The sequence below is a fragment of the Hirundo rustica genome, chromosome 17 (assembly GCF_015227805.2).
Source record: "Hirundo rustica isolate bHirRus1 chromosome 17, bHirRus1.pri.v3, whole genome shotgun sequence".
Taxonomy (NCBI): domain Eukaryota; kingdom Metazoa; phylum Chordata; class Aves; order Passeriformes; family Hirundinidae; genus Hirundo; species Hirundo rustica.
In genome coordinates this window covers 11,945,794-11,970,845 of record NC_053466.1, presented here as the reverse complement: position 1 = coordinate 11,970,845, position 25,052 = coordinate 11,945,794, and the positions used below count along the sequence as shown (strand labels likewise).

At 49.3% G+C, this 25,052-nt stretch overlaps 1 protein-coding gene across 3 annotated transcripts; it reads right to left on the bottom strand.

Moving 5' to 3' along the window:
- Positions 1-542: 542 nt before the first annotated feature.
- RNFT2 (ring finger protein, transmembrane 2) lies at positions 543-25,035 on the bottom strand. Of its 3 annotated transcripts, none has more exons than XM_040080514.2 (11): positions 24,878-25,035; positions 23,568-23,740; positions 22,800-23,262; positions 19,818-20,293; positions 19,223-19,299; positions 17,635-17,735; positions 15,464-15,617; positions 6,118-6,267; positions 2,759-2,824; positions 1,693-1,794; positions 543-820 (listed from the first exon to the last, which is right to left on the bottom strand). In XM_040080514.2, the coding sequence occupies exons 3-11, from the start codon at positions 22,880-22,882 to the stop codon at positions 686-688; spliced, it is 1,344 nt and encodes a 447-aa protein (XP_039936448.1). In that variant the 5' UTR covers positions 22,883-23,262; positions 23,568-23,740; positions 24,878-25,035; the 3' UTR covers positions 543-685. The 3 variants fall into 3 exon arrangements, with proteins under 3 accessions (XP_039936448.1, XP_039936447.1, XP_039936449.1); XM_040080513.2 differs by having other exon boundaries at positions 24,894-25,035; XM_040080515.1 differs by lacking the exons at positions 543-820; positions 1,693-1,794; positions 2,759-2,824 and adding an exon at positions 5,740-5,862 and having other exon boundaries at positions 24,894-25,035.
- Between the last annotated feature and the right edge of the window lie 17 nt (positions 25,036-25,052).

Genomic DNA, 25,052 nt, shown 5'->3' with positions numbered 1-25,052 from the left:
AGCTCCACTGGAAGTGTCCCGCTCCCAGGGAAAGGAAGTGTCATTTCCAGCTCCACTGGAAGTGTCCCACTCCCAGGGAAAGGAAGTGTCATTTCCAGCTCCACTGGAAGTGTCCCACTCCCAGGGAAAGGAAGTGTCATTTCCAGCTCCACTGGCAGGGTCCTTCCCAAGCTCCCTGTGATTTTCCTGAAGTGACAGCACTTGCCATTTGTGGAATCAGCTGGAAAACCAGCAGCTGGGAAATGACATTTCTCCAACTGCAGCACTGGACAGGAGGTTCTGAAGCCCTGCTTGGGATGAGTTCCCAGAGAGAGGTGCTGTGTAATTCCATAAAGTCACGGATTCAGGGAATGCAGGGCCAGGTGATGTGAAGCTCCTCAGCCCAGAGCACAGCTTTGTTAGTTCAGCACGTGCAGTCACGTGTCTGGACATGCAGTGTTGGTCCACACTAAAAGCACAGGAAAATAGGAAACACCCCAGACCCTTCATAACCCCGTAAGCTCCAGAAACACCCTGGGGTTCGCCATAACACAACCCACACCTCCCCTGACTCCCAGGGTGAAGTTTCTGCCCAGCCACAACAGTTCTGTTGGCTCAGAGCTGGAAGAAGGGCTGACAACAAGACCGAGCAGGGATGCTGGTGTTTTCCAGCTGCTCCTGCTGGTCTCCTGCCGAGCTGCCCCTGTCAGTAGACCTGGAAGTGGGCGGAGGTGGTGCCGTCCTTCCAGCAGCGCAGCGTCTCCACGGTCACCGAGCGGCACAGGGGACACGTCTTCTCCCGGTCGAACCACAGGCACAGGCACTCCTCACAGAACACGTGCTGGGGACACAGGGGCTGTCACCACCTGCTGTGGCGCTCCCAGGGCGTGGGGAATGAGCCCCGGGTTGCCAAAGCCCAGGTTTATCACTTTGGGTTTTCATAGCAGCACTAGAAAAAGCATTCCGAAGGCCGACGACACCTGGGCTGAAAGGGTTTTCCAGTACTACATTTCCATCCTCAGTTCCATGAGTTACCCAAGTCCTGCTGGGCTCAATCAACCCTTCTCTTCCCCCTGCTCCTCGTATTTGCTTTATTCTGCTGTCCCAGTTTCCCCTTTTCCACAAATGTCAGTGTTCACCCGTTATCTCCCCCCCTCGTTTGCGCTGACCCCTCCCCAGTTCTGTGCAGCACACACCATCCAGTCCCAGACTGGGAGAGCAGGAAAGGCCAAGGAGGGAGCATGAGGAGCTGTGAGAGGATGAGAACTCCTCCACACACGTGGAGTCAGCAGAAATGTCACTCCTCAAAACCTCAGCTCTGCCAAGCAGATCCTAAAGCAGCTCCTCGGAGGCTTCCAGCTTGGAAACATCTTTACAGGTGCTCACAGCAAGGCTGAGAGGCACCTTTGGTGCACAGGATGGCCTCAATTTGATAACCCTGTTATCAAAAGGGAGAATTACAGATACCCAGCCCCTCAAGGGGCAGGGAAAGCTCTGCTCACTCTAGACCCAGGATCTGCAGTGCCCATTGCAGTCCCTGCCCCAGTGCCCATCCCACAGCCACAATCCAGTGATGATCCAGGGCAATAAATCTCCACCAGGAGCTGGATCAAGACCCAGCAAAGGACTTCAGAAGTTCCCAGGCTGGCTGTGCCTCTGCCCACTGCAGGAGTTCGCTGAAGGAATGCCAGCAGGGGAGTTTTGGGGTCTCACCTGGCACAGGAGGATCAGAGGTTCCCTGAACTCTGCCTGGCAAATGGCACAGATGTCTCCTGCCTCGCTGCACTGCTGGCTCGTGGCACGGACTCCATAGCTCTGTCAGGGACAGGGGCAAAAAAACAAACCCATCTCAAAGGACTGGAAGGGTAAACGTGCACAAAGATGGCTTTTGACCCCCCAATTCCCCACAGGGACACCGGGGTCCTGTCACTGTTTGGGGAAGGGGGAGCAGGGCACAGAGGGAGTCTGGAGCCCTGTGCTCCCCGTTTGCCTTTCCCTCCAGCTGACTCCATCTTTCAGGGCCTCCACTTGGGCAGCAAGGATAATGGAATTTACTGAGCTCAACAGGGAGCTGAGAGGATTAATTCAGCATCAATTGCAGGGGTGTTTAGATGGAGGGGTTTTATTATTATTATTATAATTATTATTGTTATTATTATTAGCAAGTAGACAATAGAAGAAAGAGAACAGCAGCACCCACAGGCTGCCCACTTTCTCTTTAAATACATGGAAGGTAAATGTTGCTTCTCTCATTGTAACAGATTCCAGGGAAATAGAAGCCTGCAGAGGGAAAATGACCAGCCCTAACCCAGGGAAGAAGCAAGATAAGCTCTGACAAACTTTGATGAGGTTCTTTTCCTCTACAGTCTTTGATTTTACCCTTTGTAAGTCAGTGCAGCAGATCTGAACGGCAGCCCTGCGGAATGCAGTGCCTGGGATAATTCCTGTGCACTGCAGGGTCTCTTTCAATGTCACTGCACTTCAGGCACCACAAAGTCCTTCCCACACTCTGCACTACAAAGTTTTGTCAGCTCCTTGCAGCTGGATTAACCCACATTACACAGAGCCCCCAGTCAGACAGACCAGGAACAATGTCCCACCACAGCTGGGGCAGGGCAGATGTCAGGGAAGGTCCCTGACAGGAGCCCCCAGCTCCTCCAGCCAGGGGATAACATTGTTTTATCCTGTGGTCCTGATGCACGGAGCAATCTGCAATCCTATCATTCAGCAGGAACAAGTTTCCACCCCTGAGACTGCTCCTGTCTGTTTAACTCCTCACCTGGGGGGTGCAGAGGACCTTCAGCGCCTTCCTGACACTTCCCACACGGCCACAGATGTCAAAAGACTGCAAAAAACAAATCCCACTTTAGACAGTTTTCACAAAACCCCTGTGTGTGTGTGTGTGTGTGTGTATGTGTGTGTGAGTCCAGAAACTCGGCAAACATCCTCCAAATGGATACTCAGAGGGGAAAAGAAACGATGATGCCAAAAAAGATTTCATGGGGATCATGAAATATGTAATAAATGGGACTTGACAGTGGGGAAGGGTGGCCAGAAAAGCTCTGGGAGCAGCTGACTGCAAACTGGGGACTTGACAGGACACAGAGAGGGGCTGGCAGCAGGCTGTGCTGGGGACAACTGTCCACCCCAGTGAGAAGGGAGGGGCTAAAATGAACCGGGAAGGGAAGGGAAAGGGAAAGGGAGAGGGAGAGGGAAAGGGAAAGGGAAAGGGAAAGGGAAAGGGAAAGGGAAAGGGAAAGGGAGAGGGAGAGGGAGAGGGAGAGGGAAAGGGAAAGGGAGAGGGAAAGGGAGAGGGAAAGGGAAAAAAAAATAGCTTGAACACCTAATCCAGTCCATCATCTCTATCTTCCCTATCTGCTGGCAGAGCGCAGTGAAATACACTGAGCCAAACAAGACGTGAAAAAGTAACAGAGTGCAAGGAGCAGCCCTGCATCAGCTGGGGCTGGGGGCACAGCAGGAGCTTTTGGCTGTCACCTGAGGACAGGGGAGGCTGTGATGCTGCAGCTGCAGAGCTGGAGCAGCACTGCAAAGGCACAGAGTGGAGCTGGCTTTCTGCTGTTTGTGTTTTTGGTGAGCGTGATTGAGTGGGCTCACTGCAGGGAATGCCAATGAGCTCATCCTGCAATGGAAGCAAATGAAGGCACCAATAACGCTTCCAGTCAGCACACACAGGGCTCCCAGGCTCCTTCCAGTAATGCTTCCACTCAGCAGCCACCACCTGGGGCTGCCCACTGCCTCACCCCTTCCCTCTCCTACCAAGGACGGGGATCAGCCCTTTTCCACAGGGCAATTCCCAGCTTTTCCTGCTTGCTTTGCTTACAGCAGGACTCCAGTGCCTTTGCCCCGATGTCTCCTCTCTCCCAGCCCACATTCCCCCCTCATCTCTTTCCCTCTGGAGCTCTCTGCACCCCCAAAGTTGCGTGTTTCGGAGAGCCAACATCCATTTCTCACCCATTATTTATTGTACCAGCCATCATTTCACAACTGGGTCACACACAGGGACAGGGGGAAAATACAACCTGTACGCTCTGCCTGTGAACTCCTGGGATTTCTCCACCAAAACCAGAGGCTCATGACCACACAGTCCAGACAGAGGCACCAGCACAGCTCCCAGCAGCTCCCAGCAACCTCCTGGAAGTGCAGGGGCAGGGGACACAGCCCCAGGCGAGCCCCTGGAATTCTGCCAGGAGCACAGAAGCTCTCAGTGCCAAATTGGCTTCTGTGGTTTTTCTAATGTGGTTTGTGGCTTTGCTCATGTGGACTCCTTTGGGGATGTTTTCAGTGTCTCAGGCAAGGAGCTGGACCTGCAGCTCTGGTGACTGGAAATGGGATGGACACACCCAGGGCTCCATGCCCTGCTCCCCCTTCCCCTTCACTCCCGAGCCAAGTCCTGGTGTGCACAGGGCTGACCCAGACACAAACTTCCCAAAATGAAGCTGCTGCTCCAATCTAGACCACCCCAACACTGCCTATAAAAGCTTCACAGGACAGGAACATCTAGTGAACCCCTAAGGAACCGTTCCCACCTGTGCCAGGCCCTGAGGAGCCTCCCCTGGGCTCTCCTCCCACAGCCCCTGCCCCAGAGTTAAGCTCAGCCCTGGAGCTCTCAGCTCATGGCAGTGCTCTGAAGGTGCTGGTGTGCAGTTCAGCTGTGCCTTGCTCCACATCCTCCTGCTCTGGACACCCCAGCACTCCTCATCCTGCCCCTGAGCCTGCCCCATCGCTGTGGCTCTGCCCTGCAGCTGCTGGACTCTGTCTGACCCTGGATGGGGAGGCCTTCCCCTGCCAGCTGTGGTTTGAGCTTGGCTCCTCTTGCTCCAAGGAGCAGAATTCCCCACCAGCATCCTCCACTCCGAGGGCTTCTCCAGGTGTAAGAAATGGCACGTGGAACTGGGGAACTGCACCCCTTCTCCAGGGGCTGAGTTACTTCTGCAAGCAGGGAACCAGAAGGATCACTTGGAATCTGCTCTCGTACACCACGGTCTGCACACCTGAGCTGCCAAGCCAGGGGGGCAGGGAAGGGTGGATACTGCCGTGGGTCCAGGCAGTGGCACCTCTGAAATGCCAGCAATCCTCCCCCAGAGCACAGAGACACGAGCAGGAAAGAGCTGGGGCTGGAGGGGTGTGCAGGGAGCTGCACCGGCCTCGTGTGCTCCTGTCCTGGCACCGTGTGCTCTGCCCCTGGCTTGGTCCCAGACCTGCTGTGCCCACACCACCTCACTGGCCTGGACCTCCTTCCTCTGCCCAATCTGCTCCCAAGGACTGTAGAGCCCTCGACAGGAGGGGTTGATGACCCTGCTCCTGCACCATACAGAGCTGCACTGTAATTCAGCATTGCTCTGCTCCTCTGAGCTGTTCCCAGCTTGGATATTTTCTCTGTTGTTCGTTTTTCAGCCTGCTCCTGCAGAGCCACAGGCACAGAGGGATCTGGGATGGGGCGAGCCTGGCCCTGCTCAGAGGGGTGAACATCTGGTTTATCACAGCTTGCTGCAGCTACTGCTCTAGCCTTGGGCAGGGCTTCACACACAGCATTGGAATTACATTTATTCTGGGACTCTTCTGACTACATCACCCTCACTCATCTACACTTGTACCAACTTTGTGCTCCTGTTTTTGAGGAAACATTAATTACTCCTGTCCATCACCTGTAGCAGCCAGACCAGGAGCGAGAACGGGAGCTGCTGTATCCAGGCAGGACTTGGATGCTGCTTCCTCTCCCTGCTGCACTCGGAGCTGTGAGTGGCAGAGGAAAGCTTAGAGACAACCGTGTGAGTGTGTGCAGCCCGCCTCTGTGTGACACCTGGAGGTGTGGAGCCAGCCAGCGCCGCTCCCCGGGGACCAGCTCCCCTTCTCCTGCAGCCTCTGCAGAGAGGGATTAACAGAGCGGCAATGACTTCATGAGTCTGATGCAACCCTGGGAGCAGCCTCAGATCCTCCCCCAGCCCAGCAATGCCCCCGTGCTGCGGAGCAAAATGCCTCTGGCAGCCGGAGCAAGGCTGCAGTTTCCTGGGCAGGGACAGCCACGACCCAAAGGTGCGATTGTCCCGATTGTCCCGTAGCGCTGCTCCCCCTGCTCCTGCCACAGCTCCTGGGGATTGCTCACGAGGTGGTGCTCACCTTGCAGAGGCTGTACATGATGATCAGGATCCCACCCAGGAAGTAGCTGCTGGATGGATCGTCTCCCATGATGTATTTGTACCACAGCTGGATGGGCACCAGGGAGCGGAACAGCTGGCTCAGCTCCTCGATAATCAGATAAAACTTTCCCTGCAAGAAAACCAGGCGAGTGAGACAGGATTGTTAGCAGGAAGTCAAAAGGAGAACATTTAATTTGTGCAGGGCTGGTGTTCACTGATCACTGCACTGTTAAATGGCGCAGAGACCACGCTCGTGAGACGCAGCTTTCCCTGCAGCCCCTGAACTCTGTGCCTGGAAAGGATAAATATCCCCTCATTCCTCCACAGGGCTCTGTCACTGACCCAGCTGTGCTGCTGCATTTTGGAATTTTAAACTTTACAGCAGGTTATGGATATGCAATAAATTGTGTTCCTGGACAGCGCTGCAGAAAAACGAAGGTTAATATGGGATTAATATGATGTAAAATGTAGATGTCATTATTATTAGTGAGAAAAGAAAAGCAGCTTAGATCTCTTTGACCTTACACCCCGTCTGAAAGTACAGGGATTCAATGTAAAGTGACCCCAGTCTTCCTGACAACTTTTTAGGTAATCCCAAAGAATAAAATTAATTATGTTTGACAGCATCCTTCCCATCCCCTCAGGTGGGTGTTGGCTCTTGGGCAGCGCATAGATAAAAAAACTGGTGCTGAAAATTAAACCCTCGGGGCATTTAAAACTCAAAGGGACCAAACCTTCCTGAAGACCTCAAGGTGGGGAGGGGCAAGTGTTGAAATGCTTCTCTCTCAAAAGAGACTCCAAGAACACCCTTTGTCACCCCTCACCAAAGCCTGAATAAGTGTCTAATTTAAGGCCACCCCCAGATTGTTCTGTCCCACGCTGATAACAGGGACAGCTGGGGGCAAACCGAGCCCAGAACGATGCTTAATCCGGACTGAAAGATTTGGGTTTGTCCTGTCAAAATCCTTTTATTTGCTAAGCTCCTGGAGAAGGGGAAATTCCCCTGGAATTTTGCTGTGTTGTCCCAGTTAGCTCTGTCATCAGTGATGTCATCGCAGGCCAATCACTAATTGCTGAGGTGGGGATGGGGATGGAGTCCTGGCAGCCGGGCTGGCAGCAGCCAGCGCCCTTCCCCGGGGGCTGCGATGAGATCACTCGCAGGCCATCCTGCTGCTCCCGACAAATCCAATCCTTCCCAGAGCTCTGGCACGCTCATGAGCTCATGTCCCCCGGGACGTGAGTGAGGTCACACCAGCGGCTTCTATCGGACACGGCTGCTTCTCTGCCCTCCGCACCCCCGTCCCCATCCCCGTCCCCATCCCATCCCCGTCCCTGTTCCCATCCCCATCCACATCCTCATCCGGTCCCCATCCCCATTCCTATCCCTGTTCCCATCCCATCCCCGTCCCCATCCCCGTCCCCATCCCGACCCCGACCCCGTCCCCAACCCCGTCCCCATCCCCATCCCTGTTCCTATCCCGGTCCCCATCCCATCCCCATCCCTGTTCCCGTCCCGTCCCCATCCCTGTTCCTATCCCGGTCCCCATCCCATCCCCATCCCTGTTCCCGTCCCGTCCCCATCCCTGTTCCTATCCCCGTCCCCGTCCCCGTCCCCGTCCCCGTCCCCATCCCATCCCCATCCCCGCTCCCATCCCCATCCCGCACCCTCCCGGGCGGCACCGCAGGCAAACACGGAGCAGCAGCAACCCGGGCTCCGAAACGCCAGCAATTCATTAAATCAGCACGGAGGTCTCTCTCCAGCCCGGTGCTGAGATGCAATCATGGTTTATTTTGGGCGCTGGCGTGGCAGGAATGACAAAGCTGTCACCGTGTCCCTCCACACGGCTCTGATGAAAGCCCCCGGCAAGAAAAAGGCAGCAAACTTCTCTTTCTCGGGCTCGTCCCTCCCACCCAGCATCCTTCACGGATCCCTGCGGCCCCGGCGGCTGGGCTGGGACGGGTCACTGCTTGCTGTCCCATTGCATCAGCCAGAGCTGCTGCATCCAGCGTCCCGCGCATCCCGGCTGCAATTCTGCTCAACGCAACTTCTGCGGCACGGAAACGCGCGATGCACAGCACGGTGTGAGCAAAGGCGGGGCCGGGGCAGCGCCAGGGCACAGCCAGGCTCTGGAGGTGGCAGCGGCAGCAGGTGACAAACTTCAGTGTCCAGCCACAACCTCTCCAGCCTCCCCAGAGCCTTCACAATTCCCTTATCCAAGGCAAACCTTCACTTTCCAGGGGGAACTGCAGGGCACCAGGATTTTTTAGCAGCTAGGAGCCTGGTCAGAGCCTCCCAAGGGTGAAGTTAAGGTTTAGGGATGCATCCCTCCATGCAGCCCCTCAACGCAGCATGCACCTGACCTTTAAATGTTGGTAAATTTAGTGATTCCAGGAGGGAGGGAGCAACACAAGGGTGGCTGAGCATCACTAGAAAGTTCTGTGACTGTCAGGCATCTCAGTGCACCACACCAGCCGTTTTTTTAAACTAGGAAAAGCGCCAGAAAATCAGAAATCATTCTACAAAGGGCTGCTGCAAAAGAGAGGCCCTCCTTCTGAGCCAGAAGCTTGAAAATGAGGATTATTCCCTGTAATTTCAGCAGCAAAATGTAGATTTGTGATAGCAGCAACTTAATGCAGACAGCAGTGGGAAGCACACTCAACATACCTGTCTGCCACTTCTCAGCTCCGTTATCACTTGGCTATCTAGGTTACATTTTTCAAAGTCAAATCTTTGTCTCAAGCTGTATTTTGTCTGAAAAAAAATCAGCTAAAATATATCAGGTTTTTCTTTTTTTCCTTAAAGATTAGACCTGTGTGTTACATGAAGCACAAACATAATTATTTCTCCTGTGCATCCGACTTGGCACCACAGCTTGAAATAAGGCAAGGCCTGTCTCTGTCAGGTGACTTTTCCCACGTCACAAAAATCCGTGTAGATCTGGGAATTTTCTCAGGAACACACTGTAAAGGGATGGAAGAGCTCTCTTAAGATCAGCAGAATCCTTCTGGTGATCCTGTGAGCCAGCCCCAGTGCAGGACTGGCCGGGGCAGGAGGCAGCTGAACTGCAGAGATTAAACAGGACATTACCTGGAATGATGGCTCCTAATGAGGATGAGGGTAGAGAACAGGAGGAAGGCTCTGCTCCCACCAAGGGTTAAGCCTGACCAAGAAGAGAGGAGGGCAGTGCTTCCTCTGAGGGAGCTCTGTGGGAGCTGCTGCTGCTGCTGCTATCAAACACTTCATTAGCACACGTGGGGAAGGGCGGTGCTGGGATCTAATTTTAGCAGCTCTGCTGATGAGCCTCAGATACCACATGGTGAAATTTTGATTCCTTTTCTCAGTGCTCAGTTAAAGAACCAAGGCAGTGACTAGTGTAGAATCCCCCCGTTTTTCTGAACCTCCTTCACCACACAGAAAGATCCTTTTTATACCTCAAACCAAGCACTTATTTTGAACGAGGGGAATTCAGCGTTTTCATACAATTGCACTTTCCCTTCTGTGTGTGCAGTATTCCAGTCTGTACTGCACTGACTTTCTTGCACACCGAGCTTGTAACTCCTTGGGATTTTGTTACATCCTCACTACCTGATGGCAGAGCTGCATCTGACCCTTTCCTGCCATTTGAGCTCTGCTCAGAGGAGCACATTCCTAGAATTTCTTCAGTCCCTTTACGACATCAGCACTACAGAAACCCCTTTTTAAACCCCTTTATTTTCCTGCTGCTGGCTGACCTCAGGGACAGCTTTTCTCTGCATTTTCTAAATGAGAACCTGAGACACAGGAAGACAAAGGTCAAGGTTAGGTTGTTTTGGTGTCCAACTGAGGTGTTGGGATTAGACTTTTTATAAATCACTTCATTTTACAGATCACGTTACCATTAAAAGCTGAACCACTGACTTCAGTTTGCAGCTCTACCTGACTTCTCTGGACTCACACAGGAATCGTTTGGCAAAGTAAAGGACAGGATTTAATTCTCTGGTGCAGCACTCCAGTTGAACTTGTAGAATGTTCTTCCAGCAGCCTCTTTGTTCCCCTTGAACTTTCCAGTCGCTGCAACAGCTTTTTTCAATCCCTCTCCTTCATCCTTGGGGCTTGGTGACGGAGGGGAGAAGCCTCACAGAAAAACAACACGGAGCACTATAATTAAGAACCGAATCCCAACCCGGGCACAGCAAAGGGGGCAGGTTGCAGCAGCAGCAGCAGAGGCAGCGCTGTGCGGGCTCTTTGGCCATAAGGCTTTGCCTCAGCCTCCCCACAAGGAGCATGGAGGCACAGCAAGCGCTGACACGGCGCAGTCAGCGTGGGGGACGCAGGAGAGGCGAGAGAAGTTGCAATGAGGCAACTGCAAGGTGTGATCAGCACTCGAGGGAAGCTCCAAGTCTCACTTGTTCTGCTGCCAGCAGCATTAGGGCTTATTCTGAGACAGGGGGATGCTGGAAAAAGCTTTGGAGACCCGCTGGCAATTTGGATCAGAGGAGAGCAGGCTCTGCTGAGATTCCAGGTCATGGTGCCAATAGATCAAGTGTTGGGCAGGAGCAGTAAAACAGAGAAAATTCCCAGATTTATACAGTAAACAGCATTGTGGCATGGAGGACGCTGGTGAAAATCCATGCAGGACTAATGAGGAGTAATGTCAAGGTGGGACTAGAGGGGGAAATGAGGATTTTAGTTAGTGCACAACACTTCAGAAAATTGCATCTTCAAACAGGGAAAGCACTGAAGAGCAATGATTTTTAAGAAGTTCAGCAGCAGTGATCTGCACAGCAAGCTTAGGGAGGGGGACAGAGGAGTCCCCACTCCTCAGTACCTGCTCTTACGCTTCAGTTAGTTTTTTAATTTTGTAAATAATAACTCCTACACTTCTGACTCTGGGACAGCACATCAGCCCCAGCTGCAGCAGGGAAAAGTCTCTGCAGAACATCCTGGGGTTCCTGTGGCTCAGGAGGATCCAAGCTCACACTGCTGCCCATGAAGGGGGGATCTGTGTGTGAGTGAGCCCCTCAAAGAGGATCCAAGGTCAGAGAGGAGAGGGGAATGAGAGGATGGGAACACCCCTCCAGCCACACTGGGAGGGAAGAGCAGGAATAAATTCCATATTGCACAGACAAGGACCAGGAACACCTTTACCTGGGTATCTTTTATTAAACATCATCTATGAGCCAGCTCTGTATTTTTAGGGGACTCAAATGCTCCAAGAGCCTGTTTTTTTTTCCCTTAGGACAAAAAAAGGTGTAGTTTCAAAAGGGACATGGAAATTAATGTGCCAGGTTCCATGGCAGAGCTGTACCATCTATGGCAGGAAACGTGTGCACCTGAAGAAGATTTTTGGTCCAAGGTCCAAGTGCAGAATTTGCAATTGCTGCCACATCCAGGCCAAGTTTTCTCTGACCAGACTTGATGAGATGGTACTTTAAAAATAAGAAGCACTAATAAAACAATCAACTGGAAAAAACCACCAAGCAAATCTTTCCAAAGCTGCAGTGAGGGGCCAATGTCAGCGCTCCCCTTCTGCATTCCCACTCTCCTGGAAATGCAGACCCTGGAACTTGGCTCTGCACTGAGCATGCAGAGAAAACTTACTGAGGGCCTTTCTTATGTATCAAAATGTCCATGGTATCTTTGTCCCCTATAGGGACAGGGATACACAGATGAAAGAACTTGGGATGACGCTTTCTTTACAGTCCTGTTTGGTTTGATCTTCTTTCTCCCTCCCCCCATGTTCCACTCCATTCTCCAGCTCAGATTGCTGACAACAACATGAGGAGGGGATGGGAGGCCTGCAGGCACCTGGGATTTCCTAAGTGCAATCTTTGGCAACGGTGTCTTTTTATTATTTATTTCCTGATTTTGAATTCCACCCCCCTCAAGCTGTCAGTCCTTAGCAGCGAAAATGAAAAGCTGCCGTTGATGTGTGCACAACAATGGAAGCCTCTGCAGGCCACATGGCTCCTGCAGTTTAATTTACTTTAATTCATTTTATATTGAACCAAATGATCTTATTTGCCTTTTTTAATGGAGAGCCTTCAGCCAAGCCCCCCCTTCCAAAGGAATGATGAGCTCAGCTGTTCCTGAAACTTGTTCCCAGCTCGGTGTCACAGCCCAAGGGAAGGGAGGGAGGGAGGGAGGGACACCTCCAGCCACAGCTCTGATCCTTCTGCAAGCTCCAGAGAGCTGTGAGATCACTCTGATGCTGGGGTTTCCTTCCTTTTCCTGCTTTTCTCTCCAATTCACAAGCTCTTCTCTCCCTGCATTCCAGCCTGATTGGAGTCTCACAGCCTCTCTCGGTGCCTCTGTTTTCCAGGTTGGTTTGGAACCTGGGAAGGTCTGGGATTATTTTGTCAGATTTTCAGTCTTCCCTCGTTCTTTGGAGGAGATCTTGAGTTTCTGAGTTACTCAGGCTTGGAGAACTCTGGCTGGTTGTATCCTCGTAATAAAGCAGCTCTCATGTGTCACACCTCAAGCACCCATGATCATGGTTTTTGCCCACTGTGCAAAGACAAACGTTTTCTGCCCCTCAGTTTTAGTTTGCTTTTTCTCAGTTAAAGCATAAACTGATGCTACAAATCACATAAATTTACACATAAAATTGCCCTTCCTGTGATGGGCCATCCTAGGAAAACATGACCCAGGTGCTTTGGATGGGGGAAACTGAGTGTTCTAACCCAGATTTTTCACGTGCTCCCTTTCAGAATGAAAAGATGCAAGCAGAGTTTAGTGCTATTCACTGTTTTCATGGATGATCTTGATGGAACAGAGTAATGTACAGCTGACACTAAACTGTAAACACAATTGGAAAGAAGGATTATATTCCAAATTCATCTTGACAGACTGGAGAAATGGTCTAGAAAACAGGGAAGGAATGAAGACAGTCCAGAAGAGAATAATAAGATCTGGAATGAACAGTCTCTGAGGGAATACTCAAAATATTGTTGGTGCTCAACAGTCTCTGAGGGAATACTCAAAATATTGTTGGTGCTCTGCAGACAAGAGTGAGGGGAGATATAAAGACTAATAAATAAAAGTAAAAGCCACTCAGTGTTCAGAGAAGACCAGGATCCCGAAGAGCAGCAGGAAAAGCCAGAGTAGCTTTGCAAGTGCCTTTGAACTTCCAAAATGAGGCAAATCTGAAGAGCCAGCTCAGAGTCTGAGTACATGATGACTACAGCTCCCCACATCCCATCCATGGGCAAGTTTTAGGATCTGCTGCTGTCAGCACGAGGGGACTGCAAGGAAGCTCAGGATTAAATCCCTCTGTGCTGAACTCCAGCCCTGAGAGTGCAGCAACCTCCCCTTCAGACCCTCTATTAGGGGAGCAAGAAGATGCTGTTCTGAGTAGTTAAATTGGCACAAAAACTTCTCACTGTATATAAGTACCCATCTTGAAAAAAACAAGCTCTACCGAGTTAAATTTATATTTCTGCAGCAGCCTGTTACCATTAAGTGACAACTGCCCAGAAGTTAATAAAGCTGGGCTTCAGGCAGAAATACTTCTTGGAGGACATTGGGAGGAAGAGAGTAACTTTGTATCTGCAAAGCATTCAGACAAAAAAACTTGATAACAATTTTGGTCACAGTTAATGTGCCTAAATTGCACTAGAAGTGTTCTAAGTGAGCAAAAGCTTCTACGTAAATCCCTCACCTGTGCTGGCCTGTGCAGGCTCAGGGAAGGAGCTCAGCTGTGTGATCACCAATCACCATTTCCATGGTGCCCTTGGTTCTCCTGGAGCCCTCCCATCCCAGCTTGATCTCACCTAATTTGTTACACCAGATCTCACCCCTGGCTGCATTAATGGCTGCAGAGTGGGGGAGAGAACCAAACCCAGATCTGGTGGAGGGTGACAGCAGTCCCAGGTGCCAGGGGACAGCGAGACATCCACTACACCCTAAGACAAAAAGGGGCTTTAAAAAAGTGAGGCACACTGCTCTCCGGAAAAAGGTATTAAAAATGAAGCATCTGTGCTCTGAGTCATTACAGGCCCGTGACAGATGTGATCCCACCAGCCTCTCACTGGAGCTGCAAATAAAGCCCCCTTCTCTTTCTTCTCCCCCGACAAGGATTAATGAGTACTTGGGATGCCTCTCAGACAAGCAAGCAAAGGCTGTGAACCTTTTCCAACACTGCCATTTATCTTGGGAAGACTATTCACATCACTTCTCCCTCCCTCCCCAGCCTGGATTATGCTCTGACCCAGCACATTAATCTCCCAAAAGATAATAATAATAATAATAATAGAAGAAGGGGGAAAAAAAAGAAAAAAAAAAAGAAAAGCTGGACAATTGCCAGAAATAAATTAATAACCATCTCAGCCCTGCTGTGCAGGAACAAACTGCTCAAGTCCCCTGCCACCCATGTCATTTCTAAGCAAAACTGTTCCCAGTTTAGATACCCCCTGAAGTGCCCTGCCTGAGACTTTCAGCAATTAGTGCTGGTACCTTGCATCTACAGAGTGCCTTTCATCCCAACAGCTGCCTGGAAGTTTCTTTACTGAATGCAAATAATGCACATTGCTACATCTGCCCCTGAAATGCGGAGGAAGACACAGCATGAGAGAGCTGTAAAAGTAAAAATATATCAAAAAAGAGTTTTAAGAGAGAGAAGGCAGTGATAAACATTTAAAAGTTAGTCCAAGTCTACATACGGTTTCACGAACATTTAAGCATGTGAAGCATTCAATTGAAATATTTCTTCTCCCATGATTAGAACTGGTGCTGCCTTTTGTGGCATCAGTAGCTGCAGTTTAACCCAGTTACTTCTTTGACCCAAGTGGGAAGCCAGAGACAAATACTTGCAATTTCTTCCCAGAAAATGAAGATGTTCCTGCTTCAGAAATATGACTTTTCAGAGATTGCTCAGAAAACAAGACTTAAAGTGAGTGAGAAAAGCAGTTGCCTGGCTGCTAGCACTGTTTCCTCCTCAAGCAATGCTCACCTCGCCTCTCTGGACTTTAATCACCGCTGGTAATACCAAACCCTTGCTCAGGTGATGGCTCAAAAACCAACCCTCGATCCCCACGTGACCTTCTGCCAAAGGTTTATCAACAGATTTTAATGTTTTTATTCTTCCATGCATGTTTGGCCCTGGCACAGGGTGCCCAGAGCAGCTGTGGCTGCCCCTGGATCCCTGGCAGTGCCCAAGGCCAGGCTGGACACTGGGGCTGGAGCAGCCTGGGACCGTGGAAGCTGTCCCTGCCCAGGACAGGGGTGGCACTGGATGGGCTTTAAAACCAAAACCATTCAATGATTCTCTGATTCCATGCTGCAAACGTGTGGCAAAGGTATCAGATCATCAAAGACAAAGGTTTGTGCTTCAGGAAGAGTCTCCTACCTTTGACTTGACAGCGAGGATGATCTTGGGCAGGGCCACAACAAGGCATTTCAGGGCTATGGTGAGGTACTTCAGCACAAAGTCCGCGATGCCCACGATCCACATCAGGTCGAAGAAGTCCAGCCTGTCCAGGTTGGGTTTCAGGAAGATGAGGCTGAAAGAGACACCAAAGCTCAAATACCACTGAGGAGAAGCTTGCTCAAGCTCCTTGCATCCACTGCCGGCTAGAGAGAGCCCAGAAACTGCCCTGAACTTCAGGGGAGTTCTCAAGGCCAAGAAGAGGAAGACACACAAATCAGATCTGTGGTTCCTCTGGGCCTCCTGACTTTGCCCTTGGCCACTTCTACTGAGGTCAGCAGGTTTTCCCACAAAAGCAGGACCCAAGCACCAGTGCAGCCTGTTCTGGAACGCAGCAGTCTCCATGACCTGCCTTTCCCAGCGCAGCAGAGCCCCCGGATGTGCTGGCGGTGCCCGCGGCGCACAGGGCTGCTCCCTGGGGTCAGGGTGTCACAGCTCCTCCTGGCAAGTCCTGCTCAGAACAGTCCTGGCTCCCTGGGGAAGGGAACACCCCCACAGCCCCTGAGGCTGCTTTGCCACAGGGGCACGGTCCCTAAAGCTCCTTGTGCACTCAAAGTGGTGACAAAGGAAACTCTGCACCAGCCAGGCAGGAAGGGGAGGACTTCTGCCATGCCCTGACAGCGGCCGCTGCCTGAAGCACAACGAGAGATGGGCTCTGTCACAACTCTTACCTGAACCAAAGATCCAAAAATTAACGCCCCTTACACAATGTCATTTACTGGCCCGAACGTTTGCTGTTTAAAAAGCGTCTGGGACAGCAAAACTTCACCCAGCAACGGGCAGGAGCTGCTGGCCTGAGCAAGAATGATAACTAGACCCTACTCAGGCTGAAAAAACAGGATTCACCTTCAGGATATTTACCTGCTAAAGGCTCATGGTAGAAAGCAAAAACTTATCAGAAAAAGAAAAAAAGAAAGCAAAAAGCAAAGTAAAGTAACCAACCCAAAATGAAAAGCCTGAACATGAATTTAAAATACTCACAACACTGGCACAGCACAACAGGTAAAATTACACCCTAAAAACAGAAACAGAATCAGAGACTTTACTACTATTCATGCACTAGAAACAAGGAAAAAAAAAATAAATCAGGAAAATGAAAAATAAGCCAAAAAGAAACAAAACTGAAGCAGACATTTCTAATTTGACAAGCCTGGCTTGTGAATAGTCAAAGGTCCCCACACACCAGCCTGAGCATGACACCACTGCAGCACTCACAGGAACAGGGCTTTTCTTGGAGCTACGGCCCAGCCTGTCTACTGGTAATAAACCTTTATTTTATTTTAGATGATCTTGCGTATATTTTAACCTAGTCCCATTCATGCTTTTAACTTTGACCACCTTGCCTCAGAGATACACTGTTACCCTGTGGTGCAGAGTTCCCTTTCACACCTTCCTACCATTCCTGTTGCTTCCTCCCCACTCCCTCCCACGAGCTCCATCCCACTCCCATGGCCTGGCCTCTCCCATGCCAACCCACACACTCAAACCTTCTCAGCTCTCCCTCTTTCTCTGCTTCCTACCTGTCATTATTCCTGTCTGCTTTATAATAAGTGCTGAACCAAATCCATTAGCACGAACCTTCCTGTATTTGAGAACTAATTCAGTCAGGATTTGAAAGGCAAGGCTGTCTTAATTACCTCAGACCCACGTGCCTCCAAGCCCTGAGAACACTGAGGTAAAACTGAGATTTCCTCTCCTGTCCTACACTCCAATCTTGATACTGAAAACATCAGAGGAAGAGGAAAATCAGTGGGTCAGCTCCTCATCAGCCTCTGACAGCTGCCCTTCATGTTCAGCTGCAGTGGTCACAACAGGAATTCAGAGGTTATTTTGGAAAAGGATCCCTTGCTTTGACACCATCACACCCTGGCCCATTTATACACTGCCTGTGTCCTTTTTTGCCAGGAGCATTATCCACCGGTGACACACACATTCTTTTCCTGCACTGGAAGATGTTACAAAGATGTAACAAAGACAGCAGATCCTTTAGGCACACCCACTCTCCCACAGTGTGGGGGAAAAGTGGGCTTCCCTCTTTTCCTCCCTGGCAATTATCACCTGCTCCCATCCTGTACAACGTCCATTTTGCTCACCTGTTGTAAAGCTGCTGAGAGCTGAATGTGTAAAGCAAGTACAGGGTGTTTCCAGTGAGAAAGGCCAGGATCCAGAAGACAACCAGCACTGATCTCTTCTCCTGAGCAAGGAAAAGAAGCAGGAGTTATTTCAGCTCGAAATCTCAAGACTTGAGCTGAGTTCGACTGCTGAAAACTCCAGCCCAGGAGATGCAAATATGTATCAAAGTGTTCTGTAATTAGTTTATTTACACAGACTAAGAAGTAGTCTGCAAGGTAAAGACATAAATAAACACAAGCAGAAATGCCCCTCACTCAGGTAACCTTTCCAAAGGAAATTAGTTGAAGTAAGTTGGTGAAAATGACACCCTTACTTGCAGAATGTACCTTCAAGGTTGGGATCTTTCTTGGGACACCAAAAATCTCCTGATATTTAAAATGCAGTATGACAAGCAGATTAAAAAATGTCCATTCCACATATTGTCCTAAATTCTGAGCTGTCACCTGGCTGGAGTGACAATTCATCAAGGGGGTGTTTTATAAATAGACCCAAAGTCACTCAGTGGAAGGCTCAGCTAAATCAAATATACTCCACCACGACATGCAGCACATCTGGGTGTTATCCTAAAGCATGCAGGTTCTGGAACACTCATTTTTTGACTGAAGAAATAATTAAAGGTCAAAAGAAGTGGAAATTTTGCCTTTCAACGTATATGGAATGTTACAGACAAGCTGGATGGCAGAAGATCCTGTCCTGGGTCTTGGCCCTCAGTAACTTTGGGGAGTAAATCTTATTTCTGAGAGGAAAACACCCACCATTTTTCTTGTGAGCTGATTTATTAAGAAAGGAGGTCCCAGTTTGACAGCCAGGACTGTTGGGCAGAGATTTAAAGCAGGCAGATTAAGGGGCACACTGCTGGAAGGCCAGAGGTGCAGGGGGCAAGGCAACAGCAATCTGTTACTGTGTTGTGCCATTTGTAATTCAGTGCTGGATCACACTGATTCCACTGCTGCTGGTAGATACAAGCATGCACTTGTGCCACCCACGTAATTTTAACAAAAAAGCAATTCTAGCTTTTAGTGCTTTTAGTGCTGCTGGACTGCTCCTCCTGACACAGAAGATCAGAAGACCTGAAAAGATCTGCTGGTTTCTTTATATTCTAAGCATACTACGCACAGAGCATTATAAAGCTACCAGCAAGCAATACATCTATGAAATCTTCCAGCTCAACATCTCAAAACATTATCTGAATGCTAATAAGCTAAATCTCATTAGTGACAAGTCAAATGGGCTTCAGCATCTCTGCTGTACATGATGGAAAACCAAGGTACACAAAAGTGCTGGAATAGGCACTGCCAGGCAGAGGGAGATGCAGATTCCAGCATCCCTGACCTGTCCTCTATTTGTTTTACTATGCCATACTTTCACAAAAAAACAGGATAGAGACTTTGGGAAAGCATCAGTGGAGAGAAGCAGGAAGAAGACAGATCTGTACACATATAAATGCGTTCAGCCCTACACTGCAATCGAAGGTTCGACGCAGAGGCTCTTTTGTGCATGGAAAATGATGTTTGCTGGGAACAGAAGAAGGTAAAATGCTGGACTCACCTTCAGAGCCACCTGTTCTCGGAGCGTGGAGTTGGCGTAGGCAAAGGTGCTGGCCATGCCAATGCACACAGCAATTCCTGCAGGGAAAGGCTCTGTCAGAGAGTAACTGCTGATGCTGTTTGACTTGATGCCACAACCACCATCCCACCAGCAAGAGCCTCATCCCTCAGAACCCTTCTGTGCTACAGAGAAATCACCCATGGAAGCTCTCCCCATCTCTCCCAGAGAGAGCTCTGAGGGAGAAGCCTTGGTACCACCCTCAGCCTCACAGGAACACCAGGGAGAAATCAGCAAAGGAACAGTACTGGTCAGGACAGGAAAGAGATGGATCTGACCCAGATGAAAACAGCTTGGACTGAAATAGGGTGAATTTATCACATGCATTATCCCACGCATTGGGGTATGTTCCCCTCATGCTAGATTCCATCTGGACACTGCCACATGGACAAATGTATCAGATATCAGAGCCTGATAAAGTTTCCCAACTACTCTCTAATCACAGTTCAAAAAGGATGGATGCATCAGATATCAGAGCCTGATAAAGCCTCCCAACCACGCTCCAATCACAGTTCAAAAAGCTCCGACGAACGCTCACCGAGCTTGTGCTGGAAACAAACTTTGGCCAGGAGGATCAGGATGAAGGGAAGTCCCTTCTGCAGCCAACCAACCACAGCTTTCAGCTCGGACAGGGCCGGGGCCGGAGTGCCGGCCTGCTCCTCGGCGCTCTCCTCGGCGTGCCCGTGCCGGTCCCCGGCCATGTGCAGCAGCGAGGAGCCGCGGTGGTGGCCGTGGTGGAAGTGATGGGCCGGGGCCCGGTGGTGGAACGGGGCCCCCTCAGCCCGCCCGGGGCCCTCCTCCCTCGGGGCCGGCATCTGGATGAACACTTCCCCGCCTCCGGCCGCCGAGCCCAGCACCAGCCCCGAGGGGAAGGGAGCGGCGGAGATGGAGGCCGAGGGGATCCCGGCCAGCCCCGAGAAGAGCTGCTGAGGGGAGGAGGCCTCGGCCTTGAGGCTCTCGAACACTCCGCCCTCATCCACGCTGGCCTCCGAGCTGACCGTCTGGCTCCGGTTCCTGCGGCGGGCAGAGACTGAAGTTAAATAAAAATAAATAGAAACGGGCACGCAGAGCTTGGGTGGCGTCTTAGCCCAGCCCTGACTGCAGTGGTTCCTCAGGCACTATCACAACACCAAGGTTTCCAGATGTTGCTCCCTCTGTTTCCTGTCAGGAAGTCACAGCTGCAGAACTAGAGGCCTGTAACCAGACGCCTCAGGTAAGAACAGAGAACCTCTCCAGACCTGACTAGAACACATCAGTTCCTTCACCAAGGAATGAAGCTCCCAAACAACCTGCTCGCTTTTGGAAAAAACAAAGAAATAATACATCCAACACCAAATCCAGTATCTCCTATAATGATTTGAGTATTTAAAGAAAAACATACAAAACTTCACAGAACCTGACACAGCACCACCAAGTCGAATTCTATTATAAACAAACAAGTTAACCAAGCTAACTCAAAGCAATGACCTACCCCCAATATCCTCTCTCTTTAATTTGGGACAATCACTGCCTGCCCACTGATGAAATGCACCAGAAGACACAGAATCACCAGGGGAAGAGAAGTGTTGAGAGCTGCTTGTGTGTCCCTGACCTGACGCCAAAGTGAAGGATGATCATGGGTCCAGATAAATCCTTTTATTTTGATATTTTTGGTAAATTTGGCATTGATGTACCCAAATTACTGGGCACTGGACAGGACTGGTTCTGGCACTGATTCTTTCCTAAGCATGTTGGAATACAGCCAGATTCCAAAAAGAAAGTCTAAATATCTTTATCCTAACAGCAAAAGACAATGGGGTTTGGGGTTTTTTTCTTCATTAGAAGTCAATACAAGGAAAGTTTAGGTGAGAGGGAACAATGCAGGTAACAAGTAGAAAGATCACCAGGCAGTAAATGCCTGACAGACAGCAAAAACTTCTCTAACCTGCAAAAGGATAAATAAATAAACCACAGCAAGAGGCAAAGCCCACAAACAAGGCATGTTGCAGAGCTTTGGTCCCTCCTGATTTGAATCCTGGGAGATCTCTAACTTTAGGAATAGCAGTTACAAGTTGAGACACAACACCCAGGGCCCTCAACCCTCTCTTCCCCATGGGGCCCAAAGCCTCCCCAGGCACTCACAGGGCACTGAGCTCTGCCTTTCACCTCCCTCTGGGGACACCTTCAAAGCTCTCTGGCCAAACCTTCCCACTAAGCAAACTCCTAATAATGCTTTTTATAGCTGCACCCCATTGCCACTGTACCTCCACAGGCTCCTGCAAGGAATCAAGACAACATGACATTGCACACCTCTCTCTGGTCCAAAATATTCATCAGCCACGTCTTTAAATTCACACCTAACGTTATAATTCAGGGATGTATGCACGGCTTAGGGCTGGGAATGTAACAAACAGCCTGGGAGGAAGCCAGTGTTACAAATACGGACACAACTATTGCTTGGAATAATATTACCAGGATACAGGAGTGCGCTTTCAGCAGGAAGGAATTAATCTGTGACATGTTTATAAACAAACAAGGTTTGTTTGTTGAAATTGTGAGGCTGCTGAAGTCAACAGAAGTGAAGACCAGTAGCAACAGCGTTTCCCTCTACAGTCAGAAAAACTTCGGCCTCTGTCCCTGACTATGTATTTACCTTGTTAAAAATCAGAAGCATCATGCAGAAAAAACTGAAGATGGCATTCTTTACCCCTGAAATTAAGAATAGTACCATGCTAATGATGGCCATGACACGAAGCTTCAACTCTAATTGCAAAACCAGTACAGAAAATAAAATATTAACTAATGATCTTTCACTTATAATCTCAGCTCAAACAGAGCAATGAAATTCATTAGTTTCATCATTGTCTTGGAGTAATTAGATTAGTCTCTTCTTTAGGAATAAAAGTAAAAAAAGTCATACTCTGACTCTGGGAAAGCACCAGGGAATATGTAGTACCAGAACAACAACAGTGGCAAGGCTCCCTTGCTGATGTTATAATTACAGAAACAAATTAGAGGTATTCTACTTCTAAATACTCACATACATGAAGATACACACAGACTCTGGGAAGAGTAAAGGGTCCCCCAAACTCTTTATAAAACACTAAGTCAGAGAAGCTGGGAGCTTCAGACCAGCAGACTTTTTAAACAGCTCAGTAAGAGAAGTGTAAATGGTTCCTGTTCACACAGGTCAATCAATCCTTGCACACTGACAGAGCTCAGGGTCCCCACAGGTCTGGGCCATGAATCCAACCCCTCCTCCAGAGATGCACACATCCTGCCCATGCTCAGCCAGCTGTCTGCCAGCTGTGCCATCCTGGATCATCCTGAAACACTGTGCTTCCAGCAATCAGTAACTGACAGGAAGGAGAAAAGTAAACTTGTCTCTAGAATCCCCCGACTGGAGCAGAAAGCCTGGCCACAACACATGCACAGGAATTTGATGCCTTTCTCTTCATCTTCTAAAACAGCCCCTACTCTTAAATCAGAACACTCCTCTTGGGAGAGGAACATGGAGGAAAGAAGAAGAGGAAGGATTTACCTTTCAGGAGGCACGGTGTCAGTGTTGCTGCTGTGCCGCCTCTGCATTTTCCTCAGCACCCTAAAACACAGCACGCTCAACATGAACCCTGTGGCTCAGCAAATCCCAGTGTGGCTACTGGCACAGGCCCTGGGGGCAGAGGGCTGTGGGACCCGCTCAGCTGGGGACATGGCTGGCAGGAACCATTCGCTCCTGTGACAGAGCACCTCCAGCTCCCATTTGTTTCTCAGTACGCTTGAAGAGACAACGTTGAATGGCAAAGGGGGGCACAGAGGTGTCCAGGCTGGGCAGGAATCAGCCAGGTCCCCTTCTGCAGGAAGTGGCAGTCACCAGGAGGGATGGCATGTCCCGGCAGGGAACATGGGGACATCTAGCAGTGGCTCTCGATGTGACGTGTGACCCAACAGATGCTTGGGGAATGAGATCCCGTCTTCCTTTCCTGCAGGAACTTTGCAAAGCAAAACTGAGAGGGAGGAAGAAAATGAAAATGTGTAAACATTTTAAATGAAAAAAATACAATTACCTCATCACAATATTCTTTTAAACAAGCAACTCATTCATTTTAATGTACAGAAATTCCATTTGCAAAGTCTCAACAATAGCCCCAGAGTACAATAGCTACTTAATAAAACGTAAAAACCAAGATCTAAATACTCTTGAGCATAAAAAGCTGTAACATTATTCATAACACGATACATAAATGCGTAGCCCATGTGTAAAGGCACGATGGCTCTGGGAAGGTTTGCCAGCTGTCTCAAAGCACAGTACCTGAACAACAGCTTTATCCAGAGGTGAAAGGTGCCACCTCGAGAGAGGTGGAAGCCCAAGAGCGTGCAGACATTCACAGATGGAGCACTTCAGACAGTCCAGATTTCAAACTCATCCCAGGTCCTTCAAGCCCGTGACTGTCAGCACCTGGCCCCAGCGTCACACAGGCCCACCTGGAGGAAGCACACACAGAGAGCAATTTTCAGCACAGCACAAAGAGTTTTACCTCCTCATCTCCCTGGGAAAGGCAGAGAGGTGCAGGAACCCTCGGTGCCTCAAGCCCTGCCCACGTGCATGACCCAACAAGGCTTTTCCTGTGGGACTGATGGCTCCTGCAGCCCTGCTTCCCACACAGGCCCTCCCTGGGAGCGCTCCCAGAGCTGGACTCTGCCTTCACTGTGTCCTTACACACGCCTTTTATTACACCTGTAATAACACCTACAGACATAAATGTATTTGTATGCACGCACATGTACCACAGAGTATAGCACACACGTGTAATATGTATTTTATATATACACCTATACATACACATATGTATGTGTGCACAGATATATACACATACTTACAGATGTACATAGATATTAATGCATACCTACATACCCATCTATTAGCACAGTCCTATACATATACACATATATACATGTATATGTATAGATATACACACACATATATGCATATATACACAGACATATCTACTAATATAGTTCTATAGATATAAATATCTATATACATCTACACACACACACATATGCATAATACACATATAGACATGTATACTTAGATATATATAGATACATATCTAGAGATGTGCACACATATATTAAAATTACAATTCTATACATACACACATGTATATGTATACATACAAGTACATACGTATATCTACATGGTATGTATAGGTATACACAGACGTATGTACATATATACGCGGACATATTTATTAATGTGGTTCTATAGATACAAATACATATATACATCTATACACACACAATACACTTATATAAACATATGTATATAAAATGCAATTCTATACATGTGCACAAATATATGTATAGGTATACATACATGTATATACATACACAGACATATATATTAACAAGGTTCTGTAGCTTTAAACACATATATACATCCACATATACCCATACATATATAATGCGTATATATACACAGACGCATGTATCAATACGGTTCTATACATACACATAAAAGTATCCATCTATATATACACATATACACAACATATATACGGACATGGATACATATACACACACACACACATATTTATATACTATTCTATACATACTCACACACATATATACGTACACACACACAGAGACATAAGCCAGGCTTTTTGTCCCGATTAGGTGGGGAAAGGAGGTTCCCGCTGGGATCCGTGGCGCAGCGCCCCGGCCGTGCCCCGCGCTGCCCCCGCAGCCAGCGGCCCTGTCCCTGTCCGTGTCCCGGTGCCGGTGCCGGTGCCGC

Bases quoted from the DNA above. Each gene is read 5' to 3' on its own strand.
- RNFT2 (XM_040080514.2), bottom strand. From the start codon at position 22,882: ATGTTGAGCGTGCTGTGTTTTAGGGTGCTGAGGAAAATGCAGAGGCGG. The intron at 19,300-19,817 runs GTGAGCGTTCGT...CTTTCCCTGCAG, and splicing joins TTGTTTCCAGCACAAGCTCG to GAATTGCTGTGTGCATTGGC. The intron at 6,268-15,463 runs GTAGGAGACTCT...GTTTTCTTGCAG, and splicing joins TCCTCGCTGTCAAGTCAAAG to GGAAAGTTTTATCTGATTAT.